At 37.4% G+C, this 16,012-nt stretch overlaps 1 protein-coding gene across 1 annotated transcript in view; it reads right to left on the bottom strand.

The window, feature by feature from the left end:
- The window catches only part of mrps31 (mitochondrial ribosomal protein S31), a 47,065-nt gene that overhangs the window by 22,507 nt on the left and 8,546 nt on the right, over positions 1-16,012 (bottom strand). The window contains exon 2 of the mRNA XM_028799259.2: positions 10,216-10,515. Coding sequence (XP_028655092.1) covers positions 10,216-10,515 — 300 coding nt within the window. The remainder of the gene's footprint in view (positions 1-10,215; positions 10,516-16,012) is intronic.

The raw sequence follows: 16,012 nt of genomic DNA, 5'->3' as shown, positions 1-16,012 counted from the left end.
GGCACAGCTAGAAAAGCCAATGTATTACTGGAGTAACTTTCAAATGCGGGGGCTGTAAAATCACACATAGTACAATTTAATAAAATTTACCAATTAAGTAAGCATAATATTTAAAAGAGTTTTAGGTGTTAACAAGGTATTAACAGATCAATGGAGAGGAAGTAATATTTCAAAGTCCAACCATAGAGCAGGGAACATTTGATCTTTCTTTACTTACTTACAGACCTGCAGGTAACCATCCTGTTGTGTTAGCATATATGACAAACCCCCCCTACCCCCCCCCCAACCCCCCCCCCCCCCCCGCGAAGTAACAAGAGTTTCGCTGCAGCATACTGTATCCTCAGTGAGTGGAGAATGTTCTGCCAAGAGAACAACAACTGAAAGAGAATACTTGGGAAACACTCCTGCAGGCAGTGAGCAGACTAAAGCTGCATTATTCAAACAAGCAAAATCAAAAAAAAAACAAAACCAGGGTAAAATATTCCAACTATTCAAGAACAAACCACAACCTAACCCTTAAGTTTAACCAAAGGAAGGATACAATTCTATATAAACATTAAAAGCTAAAAACACAAAAAAGCATACTGCTGCTGCTCAACTAAACTCTAATTCACCTCTCATATAAATGCCACATTTTGTTTGTAACAATACTTTTAAAACAAAATTGAAGGTTTCTGCATATACATATATATTCTGCACCATGCCTGGACTGAAAACACTTCAAAGAATATTTACAAAGGCCAACAGAATACTTTCAAATATCAGCCATTTTTAGTACATCTATTGAGCCAAGTTGACAGGCATGATCTTCTTTCGGCTGCTCCCATTAGGGGTTGCACAGAAGATCATTTTGTTCCATCTCTTCCTGTCCTCTCCATCTTGCTCTGTCAAACCCATTACCTGCATGTCCCCTCTCACCTCATCCTTAAGCCTTCTCTTAGGCCTTCCTCTTACCTGGAAGCTCTATCTTTAACATCCTTCTCCCAATATATTCAGCAACTCTCCTCTGCACATGTCCAAGCCAACACAATCTCGCCTCTCTGACTTTGTCTCCCAACCATCCAACTTGCAACCCAATGTAAATCTTAGCCTCTTTAACTCTGCTACTTCCAGATCTGTCTCCTGCTTTCTGGTCAGTGCCACCGTCTCTAACACATAACAAAGCTGTTCGCACTACTGTCCTGAGATCTTCCCTTTCACTCTTGCCGATACCCGTCTGTCACAAATCACACCTGAGACACTTCTCCACCCATTCCACGCTGCCTGCACTATCTTCCTCACCTCTCTTCCACAATCCCCATTACTCTGTACTGTTGACCCCAAGTATTTAAACTCATCCACCTTCACCAACTGTACTCCTTGCATCCTCACCATTCCTCTGACCTCCCCCTCATTTACACACATGTATTACGTCTTGTTCCTACTGACCTTCATTCCTCTCCTCTCCAGAGCATATCTTCATTCAAAGTTGACAGGCCTAATACAGGGCAAGAATATAAAATGAAATTCTGGGTATCTAGATGGATGAAAAATGTACTAGTTCATTCTGTGAAACACAGCAAATACATATCTAGATGAACACATTTTTTATTTTGTAGATGGCATGTATTTTTGCGGGACTTTCAATTAATAAAGCAGTCTTTTATTGAAGTCTGAAATCATTTCTTGAATTGGATCAACATATTTTAAGTTAAAGCAAAATTAGCACCTGTATGGTGGGCGGTGTTAACATTTTAATGTCTTGTGAGGATTCCCATTTTATTTATGCCAAATCATTTTTCATAAGCTACATTCCAATTCTGTACATTTTACCTGGTTAGATATGTATTTTGATCTTGGCTACTAAACACTGAGGACCTTCTGTGGAGGTCTGTTCTGATTCAGGGATGTATGTAATTACATTTTTACTAATCAAGATAAGTTTTACACATATTTAAGTGTTTGATTTAAATTATCTAAAATTTAATTTCTGATACCAAAGGGTAACTTTAACCAGTAAAAATAGAGTTATAAATAGGCCTGCGTAATAAAACCATATCAATTTAAATTTTAAACTGCTCAATAACAACAGTCATGTGGTCAGTCAATTTCAATAGTTTTGGTATGCTAAAGGTTGTCATCTTACTCATGTCTACTTTAAGTACAGTTCCAATGTAGTCCTACCCAATCCCACCCACGTTACCAAAATTAAGTCCGATGCTGCAAAATATTAAGTTGGGCTCAATTCAGTATGTGCAATTCCTGCAGAATAAAATGCCTCAACGTGACAAACAAATGTGCTGCATAAATTTGATAAATTCTTTGCAAGAGACCATGATAATGGTCTTTTTTTAGCCATGTCCACCAACAAGCTGCTTCTGAATAATTTAAGTACAACTTCTGATGTAACAGACTGTGCTGTGCTGGAATTCAGTACTTCTGCATGTGAACACAGGTTTCACCAATTCCCACATCAACACCGCTCACTGACACTACCACATGCATCTACACCCACCTGAAGCCTGAGTGTACTGTTTGTACTAAAAACCTGCACGCTGCCACAGACCAAAAACTGACATCACCGCACACTTCTCTACTTCCAAAGTTGTTTTCCCATCGGGTATACTGGGAGAACTGAAATCAATGGATGGAAAGATTGGCCTTCAGGATTGTGCATGTGTCCGACTTTGTCTTTTATAATTAAGTATGTAAAACCAGAATTTTATTTTTTCTACAATTACTGCTGACTGTAGAGTTTTTGTTCTGTTCTCGTCCTATGTCAACTGGCTATAGTTCAATGAATAATGGACAGAATATTGTTAGGGTTCAGTTTATGTTACACAGTATCAAACTTTGTTTTCCTGTCTCTTTAAATAGATAGATAGATAGATCCTTGTCTTTACACATACTCATTATGTAATTACCAATCTATGGAGTTTGTCATTGCATTTCTGTGAACAGCACTGTACAAAAAATAATAATAAAAAAAGAAATCAAATAGTGGTACTTCTTGCCTTCGACCCTAATCCACATGTTTTGCATATCCATAGTAATACCAACATTGTGGTGTATTGCAATGCATATACAGCATTTAGTGCAGTGGGTTCATTGTTAGTAATAGGGAAGGAAGTTTTTAAACACAGTTTCAATGCTAATGATAATGTGTATAACAAAAAATTGACCTTCTCAATAAGTGATCAATAAATATTAATATCATATTTGAATGGATGGATGAATAAACTATCAATAATGGGGACTAAAGGGTGGAAAAGTAATTTTTAAATGTGAAGCACTCATTTAAATTTTTGTTGAATTCTTATTAATCAATTCAGAAAGGCCTGAAAGAGATTACAGCCATGACAAGGGCAAATAATAACCAACCTAAAAGCACAAGTAACTAAAGCTATAAAAAGGGGACTAATTAAAGGCTGCTTAACCAAGCCAGTGCCCTGGTAGTAGGTGGAGAAGATCATTTGATTGAATGAGCAGATTCTTGGACACCTGACTCTTGGCAAATTTTAACGGAAAAACTGTTTCTAATGCATCATATAAATCGAAATATTATTATATATAAAAAATAAAAGCACACACACACACACACACACATGCACATTTGCAACCACAGGTTTAATTTTTTTGATTTTCTGATACAATATCTCATAGCAATGTTTTGTTCTCTGTCTATGACACCTAAACAGATTTTACTGACTATCAGCATTGTTTTGTTATTAACACTATAATTACCAAAGCCTACGAAAAAACTCATAAATCTGTCTTTTAAATGTGTCGATAAGCAGCAAGCAGCCTATCACATTCCCCCATCGCCGAACAAAGTTTTCTCAGCTCAAGTCTGTTTACCTGCATGACAGTTGCTTAGAGTTGTATAGACTAGAGTAAATAATATATCGTTATTTGGAACAAATTAATTTCATGTGTGTTCTGTGTCTACAACAATCTATGTAAACACATTGTTAAAACAGAAATGTTTTCATGTTTTAGTAATAACAAAATGTACACATGAAGTGTATAATGTGTGAAGCCTGAAGTCCAAATATCAAATAAACACTTTCACAAAAGGTACAAGTATAACAAAACAAGTGTGCTTTTATTCAAGAGTATAACTGCAGAAAAAGAACCCATGTTAGGTTGATAGCAGGCTGCTTGCTGCTTATCGACACAATTACAAGACAAAAAAGACGATGATGGAGAGGTGCGAAGGAATTTAAGGTGGGACAGATTTATGACTTTTTTCATAGGCTTTGGTAATTCTAGTGTTAAGTATTTTTGAATGCATTTAACTGTTTTAGTTCTGTTACGTTTTAGAATTAAATTTGTCTCTTACAGTATGTATCAGTTTTTATCTTCAACATTGTTAACTACTGACTGCAAGCATGATAGTAACAAATAAAAGTAGTTAAATATATAGTAATTTTCCTTCTAATGCAAGGGTTAAAACTTCCATCCATCCATCCCATTTTCCAACCCGCTGAATCCGAACACAGGGTCACGGGGGTCTGCTGGAGCCAATCCCAGCCAACACAGGGCACAAGGCAAGGAACCAATCCTGAGCAGGGTGCCAGCCCACCGCAGGACACACACAAACACACCTACATACCAAGCACACACTAGGGCCAATTTAGAATCGCCAATCCACCTAGCCTGCATGTCTTTGGACTGTGGGAGGAAACCGGGGCGCCCAGAGGAAACCCACAAAGACACGGGGAGAACATGCAAACCTCCACGCAGGGAGGACCCGGGAAGCGAACCCAGGTCCCCAGGTCTCCCAACTGCAAGGCAGCAGCGTGCCACAGGGTTAAAACTTTCTACAGCTAAATGGTTATATGATTTCTATTTTTACTACATAGTAGCATGTACATTTATGTAGGATTATCTATGCTTGTATACATATTAGTCAAAGAAAGATAAAAAATGGACATTCCATCCATCCTTTATCCAACCCGCTATATCCTAACTACAGGGTCACGGGGGTCTGCTGGAGCCAATCCCAGCCATCACAGGGCGCAAGGCAGGAAACAAACCCTGGGCAGGGCGCCAGCCCACCGCAGAAAATGGACATTCAGAATACCCAATTACAACATATCAGTTGGGCTTCAAGGAAAACAACAAAAATTTGAGCTGGCAAGTGAAAAATAAAAAGCTCCAGCATTCTTTTTAATTTGTTTTTTTAATGTTAACACGACTTTACAATTATTTCAATTTACTTGATCGAGTGACTGTAAAGTGCATGCTCGCAGAGGTGTATCCATGTTGGAAATATGTGAAATAATGTTTTTGGCTCATTATATTTTTGAGATTGTCCTTAACTCATCTTGTTTAACCATGGAATAAGGCATAAATCATCAATCACATGTGTATGTAAAAAGCTGAAAATTACATACATTTAAAAATCTCAAGTATTAGGGAGAGTTTCTTGTCTATCTCTGTTTAGGGCTCAACTCAAGTGAAAACTACATTACAATGATTCCAAAGAAAATTTCAAAAACCACAAATTTTCAGAAATCTTTTTTCAAAGATTTAAAAGAAAGACATTCATAGACAACTTCTACAATCTAAAGAGTGGGGCAAAAATATTCAGATTTTCTGTCTTCACTGGTATCATAAGAACTACTCTCTCATATTTTAAAGTGGCACTTGAAATTTTGCAGGTTATATTATATAAATAATAAACATACAATACAATACAAAATAAGTGTATGGCAGGTATGTTAATGTAGATACAGACAGTAAACTCAAGAAAACTAACATACAAGAGACAAATTCATAACATGCTATGAATCTACTGACAGCTGCTGGAGAATCTGTATGCTGCAACCTTACAGACTGACAAAAGCAACAATACAAGGTCTGTTTACTTTCATACTTCACAAAGCAAAATATAATTTTCTACCTTAGGAAAATACACTGACCTGGTCAATGTAACACACCAGTTCAGCTTGTTTTATTAATTATTATTATATTTATGGTTTGAACACATTAGTTTCCTAAAGTTTGAAATTGAGTTATTTTTTTTAGCTTGCTTGGTTGACGGCACAGAGAGAGTAAAAACATCCTTAAGGATCTGTTTTAACATCCAGGAAATCTACAGTTAAGATTAATTAATTGACACCATGTAAATTAACAGGTAGTAATGAGGAAAACTACCACCACCAGGTTATCATTATATTACATAAAAACACAGCAGGTATTCATGACTACCATCTAGAATTCTGTGAAGTTAAACCAATGATGAACTTGTGCCCTCTGATATCAGGACATCCAACCTCCAAGACCTTAAATAGAATTGACCAAGTTTTAGATGTTATTTTACAGCTGCAGTGACTTGTGTGGAGTCTGCTTCTGTGACAGACAAATCAGTAGTCCAGACAATCAGGAATACCGAACAACCAAACTACAAACTTGCAAAGCCTGGTGGATCTTTGGTCCATGTAATATTTTCCTAATCAAAAACAATTTAATAAAAAAAAGATCCAATTCTTCATATACAGATTTAACTTTGGTGTCACTTTTAAAGACAGCTGTTTATAGCCAGACTGTTGTAACCACCTTTTAAAGCCTGGTTTATATTTGACCCAGCCATGCTAGTTGCGAGGGCAGCACAACAAAAATTACTTCAGATGTGGTGACACGTGCTGGGTTTTTGTTGCATGCAGTGCTTGAAATTTTTTTCTAACTATGCAGTGATGCAGGCACAATGCCAAGTACCCCAAAATGGTGAATTTCAAGGTGAGGCTGGTTAGAAGGGTTCCAGAATGATGAAGGAAGGGCTGAATATGTCACAACAGGTCATTAAAGCGCAAAGACGACAAGCAAAAATATCTGAAGTGCAACTCTTTATCATGTTGGTCACCCAGTTATGAGAATATTATACTCAGTCTCGCTTTTGATTAATGGGTCTCCACGCACACAGAGACACCAGTTAGCAATATGGTGAAATTGTGCAGCAAGTCTATATTGCAAGCAACAGAAGAAATAGCATTAGCTGTAAAGCAAATGGAGCAGTGAGGGCAAGAATGGCAAAGGTTAATCGCATCCTCTCATCGTTTACCACAATATAAGTAATAATTAAAGCATACTTTGGTATGGATTAAAAAAAAAGAAAAAAAAGGAACGAGAAGAGAGGACAAGGCAAATTGTTTCACTGCTGCTTCAATACCAGCTATAATAGGAATCTAATTACAAGCAGCATTATGACACAAATAAAAAAAAAAAATATATTTTTCAAATACTGGTAGAACTTTTTTAGCACCCTGCGATGGGCTGGCACCCTGCCTGGGGTTTGTTCATGCCTTGCGCCCTGTGTTGGCTGGGATTGACTGCAGCGGACCCCCGTGACCCTGTGTTAGGATATAGTGGGTTTGAAAATGACTGACTGACTGACTTTTTTAGCAGATCAACTATGGAAAATATTCCACAAAGTAGGGATGACTGCAGTCAGGGGACATCATCACAACCAAGTCTACGAATGTACCGTGCTGTATGCAGAGAGCATCCAAAAACACATATAAAAGCAATCCATTGTTTTCAGAAAAAAGTCACTTTAGGATTGAAAAGGTCAGAAGGCACAGTAACAAACTGTTTACTAGTCAGTCTTCAGTGTCTAACAAATACCGATGATATGTGGAGTTATTTCATGAAGGGTTGGAAAAATATATACTAATGCAGCAGGTAACTGACAGGGCTTACTTCAGCTAAGAAAATGACCTAACAGTTTGTTGATCATATGTGATGGCTTGAATGTTCCAACAATGCTACTATCAGTTTTTCAAGTGTTCAGCCTTAGGAAATGGACATTAACTTTTGGACATCAGAAGGCTATTCTTCATTACAAACAGATCTTGCCTTATGCAGCCAAAGGATGAGTTTGACAGGAATCTTAAAATAATAAACAAATACATATAAATATTCACCATTAGCTGATATGTATTTTGGGCACCTAACAGGTATACTGGAGGTTGTGAAAATGCTCCCTACTAGTATCCCAAAAACTGCAGAGGGTGAGCATGCTGTTATCAAGCCTAATTTTCAAGCCTAACCTTTAAAGAACATGAGCACCCTCTTAATGGTCCAAGAGTGACAATTTTTAAATGCAACCATATACACAGATTACTGGTGGTGGTCAACTAATGGACAGATTATACCTCAGAATAACCCAGAAAGTCAAATGGATGATAATTTTTGACAGAGAAACTAATTGGTGGGATCTAAATTAGGTGTGAAAATAAAATTTGGGAATATGAGCTGTATTTCAGTTCATTTTTGATAAAAAAAAGTTGTGCATATTGGGGAAAAAAAAACCCATCACACATTAGCATGGCATAATACTTTAAAAATCATCTATTTGCGAAAATGTTCTCTATCAAGATGCCGATTGCATTTATGTTGTGGTAGAAGAGTGCGATGCAGTTGTGTACAACAAGTCTTTACAAGTAAATGTTGCTGTAAGAAGATGCAGGTAACCCTCCACTCCATATATAAAGCTGGGCTACCTGGAGTAGCAGGTTTGCAAAGGTGGAAGCCCAGCAGAATACCATATGCATTTACAATTTGTCCACCCCTGCCAACAGGTTTCCACCTATTTATTTTACCGTCTTCTGGATATTTAAGTTTCTATCCCAAAGTCCAAAGAAACACATGCAGGTCTACTGCCATTTCTAAACTCCTCTGATCTACATGTACCAGTGTTCAATATACTTGGTGATGCACTACTGTCCCATCACCAACTTGTTCCTACTCAGTGATAGCCCCTAACTCCCATCTATTCTGATCTAGATCTACATCACTCAGAACAAAAAGATGGAGAGGTGGATGGGCCAATCTCTTCAGCACTGGCTTATTACTGTTTTAACCAAATGCTGTTATTTAATATGCAAGTGTGTCACCGTTTTATCAAAAATGTACCTTTGCCAAAAGGTAGATACAAATTTTGTGGAGTAACAAATGAACGAAAATCAGTCAATTAAGTGCAAGTCCAATACTGGTGGCAAAAGAGGCATATCAGAAAGACATCTTGTTGCACCTTCTTGCTAGTGAGGTAGGAGAGTACAGTATAATAGGGTGGTAAAGCTGTAGTGGGTTAAGAAACACAAATCCTGGAGGTCTGGAAAAAATTACCATGTCTAATGAATCCTTCCTCATTTTGATTCCCATGTATTGAAGGACAAAACCAGAACTCAAAACCAAAAAGACAGTTAACCCAGAGTGACACTTCACAAGTACAGTGAGAAGACACTAACAAAGTACATTCAAACAACAACTTGGCACAGGGATCAAACCTGAGACGCAAAATCCATGATTTTAACCACTCTACCATGATGTGACCCTAGAAAAAACATCTTGAATATAATTAAACATTACGAACGTGCGAACTACACAGAGTAATTTTTAGAATCATTTGTAAGAACAGTGGGGGAAAAATAAAATTACAATTTGATTAAAATAAAATTAAAAAAAAAAAACATACAACAAGGATTGCTAAATTCACCGGTTTATGCAAAATATAATTTAAAAATCGCATATCCCTTTTTGATTTGTTGGCCTTATTTCTAATGTACATGTTTTACATATACTTAAATAAATGATGGTTCCACAAAACAAGTAATTACTTATGAAAGGTACATACAGAGCAAAATTTAACTGTTTACATCTTGCTTTGTAGGATTTTCCAGACCTATTGATAAGTTTTTATATTGAATGAAGTTGTTTGACAAACAAGAGGAGGTCATTCACTTCATCAAGCCTGTCTGGTTAGCTGATCACCTAAGTGAATGCGGCTCAGTGGTGTGCTGCAAGTTCCTACAGTGCTCTATGTGAAGAAGTGGTTCCTGTATTTCATCTTGAATACACTTTTCCTTCACTTCTTTAGCGTCCTTACGTATGGAATTCATTGGTCAACTGAAAATTTTACCAATTAAAATACTTTCATGATATGCTGTAACAAAGTCTTTACCATGTGTACAAGATATTTACAATTTTTGACTACACACATACAGCATAGCAGGTGCCAGAAATTTTATGTAGACAGGATAAACATGCTTTGGTAACAGAAAGTACTTTCATGTACATACAGGGGAACTACTGCATTAAATGGAGTTGGTACCTTCTTATAAGTTGAAATGAAGATAAAAGATATTAAATTGAAAATGATTTATAGTATGTCTAAACACTGTTAATTGAAAAGTACATTTTTACCTGTTTCAAGTACAATAGTTAACTTACTTGGGATCCTTATTTTCTGAGGAGGCTTCCTGAAACATACTGGTTGCACTCTCTAAGCTTTCAACTGAGATTCTTTTTTGGTCTTTGCTTACTTGCCCTTTAAGAGATTGCAGCTTTCTTTTAGATGTCACTTCCACTTTCATTGATCCCAGAAGGTCCAGCAACTTTTCTTTTCCTGACTCGACCTGTGGCTTATCTTCGGGGTGGCCATTCTCCTCATTATCTTTGGATGGAGTATGTTCCTTGGACTGCATTATAGCTGTGCTTGCACTGAAAGTACGATTACAGTGCACAGAAGCTCTAAAACATAAATGCAAAAAAAGAAATAAAGTTAATGTTTCAGCTGGCAATGGTTTCTAGTAATATACTACCAGTGCATAACTGTTTTAATAAAACAGGAAATTCAGACAGCTTTTTTTCGTCATATGAATGGCACTTTCTAACCTTTATATGAAATCAACTCTTAAGTCAGTTTATAGCTTTGTTCTAAATTGTTAATGAACTAGTTCTAAAAGCAACAACTGACACCCACCCTACCTGTTTTATAATGTTAAACAGTTCTGCCAAGTTTTAATCTTAGTCTGTTTAAGACTGCACAATTTAACTCTACTTCTTTATTTCTTCCATACAGTAATACCCTGTAACTCTATCATTACCCTTTTAGCTTCTTTCTGGTCCCCCTTACTGGCACTTTTGTGTCCTTCTGGTGATATACACAGCTGTTAGCAATTTTAGCCTACATAAGTGGTTTGATGAATGAGACATGACCATTCTGTCCAACAGGAAGGTTTGCTTAGTTAACACCCAAGTTGTTATAGCATTTCATCCAGATATTTTTAAAGGCTGTTAAGGTATTTTTTTAGGTAGGCAGTGTGGTGTAGGGGTTAAGGCTTTGGACTACAAACCCTGAGGTTGTGGTTTAAAATCCCACTACTGACACTGTGTGATCATGAAAAAGTCTTTTGACTTGTGTGTGATCCAATTGGAAATTCAAAACAAATGTAATCAATTTTATCATAAATGTTGCAAGTCACCTTGGATAAAGGCATCAGCCAAATAAAAATAAGGAAGTAAATGTATCTACTTCTACTAAATGACTCCCATGATTCTTCCTGTATATAAAAAAGAACAATTTCTACTAAGGTTCCAATTCAAACAGTGTTGAAATGTAATGTGGTTTGAACGTCAAACACTGAAGTTGCGAGTTCAAAGCCCGACTCTGTTGTGTGACCATTAGCAAGTTACTTTACCTGCCTGTACTCCAATTCAAAAAAAAAAAAAAACGAAAGAAATGTAACTAATTGTATCGAGAGTGTTCAAACTTTACTTCGATAAAGGAGTTAGCCAAGTATGTGAAATGTAAAAAACAAGAGTCTTTGTATGTATGTGATTTACTATTTAACTGAAAGAAATCTGTTCAAACACCCTTTTGACACCTTTCAGTATGATGATGATGAAGACCTGAATTAATAGTAATAATCCAGAGATTACCCTTCAATTGCATTTAACATCTTAAAAATAACCTGCATAGACTTGTATTCTACTAAACATGCCAAGTAAACTCTATCAATCATATTCATCACTTGAATGTACCCTTCAATTGATGATAACAATGGGTCCACAAAAATCCCAAGCCTTTCTCATTAGCCATAATTTCTAGCTTCTGGTCCACCCACCATGCAAGTATCTATTAGACCTTAAATTCTTGTTTCTTTCTTAGGAGATTATATATATATATATATATATATATATATATATATATATATAGTATATGAAATCACCGTAATAATTCTCTCTTTCTATTTGGATTTAAGTACAGAAATTCTTAAAGTTGGCATTTTCACATATTATATAGGCACACAACTTTCACAGGTGGTGAGCACAATTATTCTCAAGCTGCCAAGCGCACATAGTCTTGAATTTGACTCCATGTCAGATTGATTTACAACAAGTGCACCCAGTAATAATGTACATGCAAAAATAGCGGCTTCACTGGGGTTCAAGGTTGTACTTTTTCAATGGTGTGAGTGCATTCTGAAAATGCCAAAATGTGTCATGAATACATTTTTAAGCTTTGTATTCATTTTAATTATGGACTATACCAGAATGTAATCTCAAAATCTTCAAAATTTCAGTTAGTTTTACTGTTTTTGGTCATTAAAACCTTTGCTGAGCAAGATAAACAGACTTATTTGTGAAAAATTTTCATTATATTTACTTTTAAGTGCTGAATAAACAAGTAAAATAATCTACAGAGGAAACTTCAGAGGACAAAACAGATATGTAGCTTCTTACTTTCCTGGCATAAATGACAGGACAATGAGAAATATAGCTGACAACTTAAAACCAACCCTGTGTTTTTTCACCTGCACAAAGGCACTTGCATTGTGTATTTTGTTTAGAGCATGGGTCGCCAACTCCGGTCCTGGAGGACCACCATGGCTGCGGAGCACTCATTATATATATTAAAAAAAAAAAAAAAAAAAAAAGGGTTAGAATGAAAACCTGCAGCCACGGTGGTCCTCCAGAACTATAGTTGGCGACCCCTGATTTAGAGCATACTAAATGACCTTTTAAGAATTCTGGGAATGGAAAATTGCTCTATTATGATTATGTCTTCCAATTCTCTGGAAGAAATTAGCAGCTTCAGAGCTCTGGGAAACTAGGCTCTGCTCCTGGCAGCTAAATTACTCAGTGTGACATCTCCTATGGACTAAGAATCCATGCAGACCTCTCTGCCCATATTTATCAAGCATCTCAGAGTATGACATTATTTCTAACTGGCCTAAAAATCTCAGAATAACGCAAAACTTGGTCCCACTCTTAGGAGGAGGCCTAAAAGCATTTTATTAGTTTTCCTAATTTAGGAACCCACTCCTAACTTCACCAGGATTCAGGAGAGCTTCCTAACTCGCTAGGGGCTACCAGAACATGGTGTTCACGTAGAGATCAATGTGCACACCCCAGAAAAGGCAGAAAGATTTCAAAACACTGGACAACAATGAACTTGTAAAAAGATATCAGTTTGACAGAGATGGAACAATATTCATAACAAATTGTGTATGTCACATGATCACTGAATCAATGAAGAGAAGCCAAAATGAAAGTGTTTGTAATGTTATGTGTAAAATGCAGTTTTGTAATAGCAATGATTTGGGTATGTCACATACAACCATTTCTCGAATTTTGCACCAGACTTTGAAAGCCTTACAATGTGTGAGGTAATACGCAGATTCGTTCCCCCACCACTCCACATGAAGTAATGTTAAAGTAACATTCATTCATGCATATCGAAACACTCAAAAAGATCACTGCCCAAGTGTGGATGGAGCACACGTAATGTGAATCACAAGTAATATCACAGTATCAACACACAGGTGGTCATGGGTGCAGACTGTACCATAGTAGCCAGCACATTATCCTGAAGATAAGCAGGGCTGGATAGGAGATTGCCAGCAAAATGTTACAGAGGTATGCTGAGCTCTGCATTCCATGAACCCGTGGAACATTAACGTGTGAGTGAAGATTTGCAAAACAACAATAAAGTTTATCAGTTTGAACATTCAATATCTTGTCTTTGTAGTGTATTCAATTGAATATAGGTTGAAAAGGATTTGCAAATCATTGTATTCTGTTTTTATTTACGTTTTACACAACGTCTCAACTTCATTGGAATTGGGGTTGTAAGTGTCAACTTATGGCAAGGGGTGCCATAAAATCATGATGCCATTTATTGTCAAAGGTGAATCCCTAATCTTCATTGGGAGTGGGAGCAGGACACTTCATAAGCAGTTCTTCGAGGTAGGGCAAATTCTTACCCTAGTCAGAATTTTGGTACAAATTCCTAGCAATAATTCTGAGATGCTTAATAAATGTGGGCCCTAGTTCTAGTCTTGCCCCAATGTCGGTGAGATATACAGTGATCCCTCGCTATATCGCGCTTCGCCTTTCGCGGCTTCACTCCATCGCGGATTTTATATGTAAGCATATTTAAATATATATCGCGGATTTTTCGCTGCTTCGCGGGTTTCTGCGGACAATAGGTCTTTTAATTTCTGGTACATGCTTCCTCAGTTGGTTTGCCCAGTTGATTTCATACAAGGGACGCTATTGGCAGATGGCTGAGAAGCTATCCAGCTTACTTTCTCTCTCTCTCTCTCTCTCTCTCTCTCTCGCGCTGACGTAGGGGGGTGTGAGCAGGGGGGCTGTGTGCAGCTGCTTCCTGAAGGACATGCTGCACGGAGCTTCGCATACTTAAAAGCTCAAAGGGCACGTATTGATTTTTTTTATCTGTCTCTCTCTATCTCTCTTCCTGCTCCTGACAGAGGGGGTGTGAGCTGCCGCCTTCAACAGCTTTGTACCGGCGGTGCTTCGCATACTTAAAAGCCAAAAAGCCCTATTGATTTTTTTTTTGACTGCTTGCTTTGCACTCCTTTGAAAAGGAAGATATGTTTGCATTCTTTTAATTGTGAGACAGAACTGTCATCTCTGTCTTGTCATGGAGCACAGTTTAAACTTTTGAAAAAGAGACAAATGTTTGTTTGCAGTGTTTGAATAACGTTCCTGTCTCTCTACAACCTTCTGTGTTTCTGCGCAAATCTGTGACCCAAGCATGACATTCTAAAAATAACCATATAAACATATGGTTTCTACTTCGCGGATTTTCCTATTTCACGGGTGGCTCTGGAACGCAACCCCCGCGATGGAGGAGGGATTACTGTACTAAGCTTCCCAATGACCTTGAACTGCATTAACTATGATCAGAAAATGGATAGAATCACCTGTTTGGTGAGCACTTTATACATTCTGTACAGAGTTACAGGGATCCAGTGTCTATTCTTGTTGCACTAGGCAGAACTCAAGAACCAACACTGGATGATGCACCAGTCTGTTGCAGGATGCACTCATTCATATAAGCCTTGTGGTGCAGTGGCTAAGGCACTGGATCGTTATAATTCAATTCCGATCACATTGTGATCTATCTAGGAAACTTCTTCATCTGCCCCATCAACTGCAGGCAGGGAAGAGACTCCAGAATCCAAGTTCACAGAGGAGGAATTTTTAGAATTTGATATAGCACTGCAGAAGCTTGTTGTTATAAAGCAACTGCCAGAAGAAGTCCAGAGAAAGCAGCCGATTGACCCAATACCTTTATTTGAAAATTGCTGTGGACTCATGTCACAAAGCATCTCAATTTGAAGAGTTGCACTATAGTGAACTGTTAGTAGTGAGCTGAAAACTCACATTCTGTGGCTCAGAGGCAAGTGGTTAGCAGGCTGCGCTTATTCATATAGGCAATGTAGTGCAGCTGCTGAAGTACTGGATCTTTACAATTCAGTTCCAATCGCATCGTGTACACTGAGCAAGTCATTTCAATTTCAGTGTTACCAGGTTTGTAGTTTTTCAGCCCAACTGAGCTTTTATTGAAAAACAAGCTTTTGCGGGTTGCGTTTTTTTGGGCTTTTTTATATTAAAACAAAAAAAAAAAAAAAACAACCAAAGGGGTATTTTGGGCTATTTTTCAAACACCCTCCTTTACTCTATTAGTGTACTGTTCACTCATCGGGGACCCCTCTACCCTGTACTGCAACGGTATGTACCCTTTCTATCACTTTCACATCTGTGAAGTGGATGGACTCCTTGTTCTTTCATGTATGGAATTTTTAGTTAATATATAATATTCTTTTACAATTTATTACAAGTATGAGGATGCAGGGAGTAGAGTTGGCGAAGGTGGATGAGTTTAAATACTTGTGATCAACAGTACAGAGTAATGGAGATTGTGGAAGAGAGGTGA

This window comes from Erpetoichthys calabaricus, chromosome 4, assembly GCF_900747795.2.
Source record: "Erpetoichthys calabaricus chromosome 4, fErpCal1.3, whole genome shotgun sequence".
NCBI lineage: Eukaryota > Metazoa > Chordata > Cladistia > Polypteriformes > Polypteridae > Erpetoichthys > Erpetoichthys calabaricus.
The sequence above is the reverse complement of the archived record's forward strand: the minus strand, read 5'-3'. Positions and strand labels throughout refer to the sequence as shown.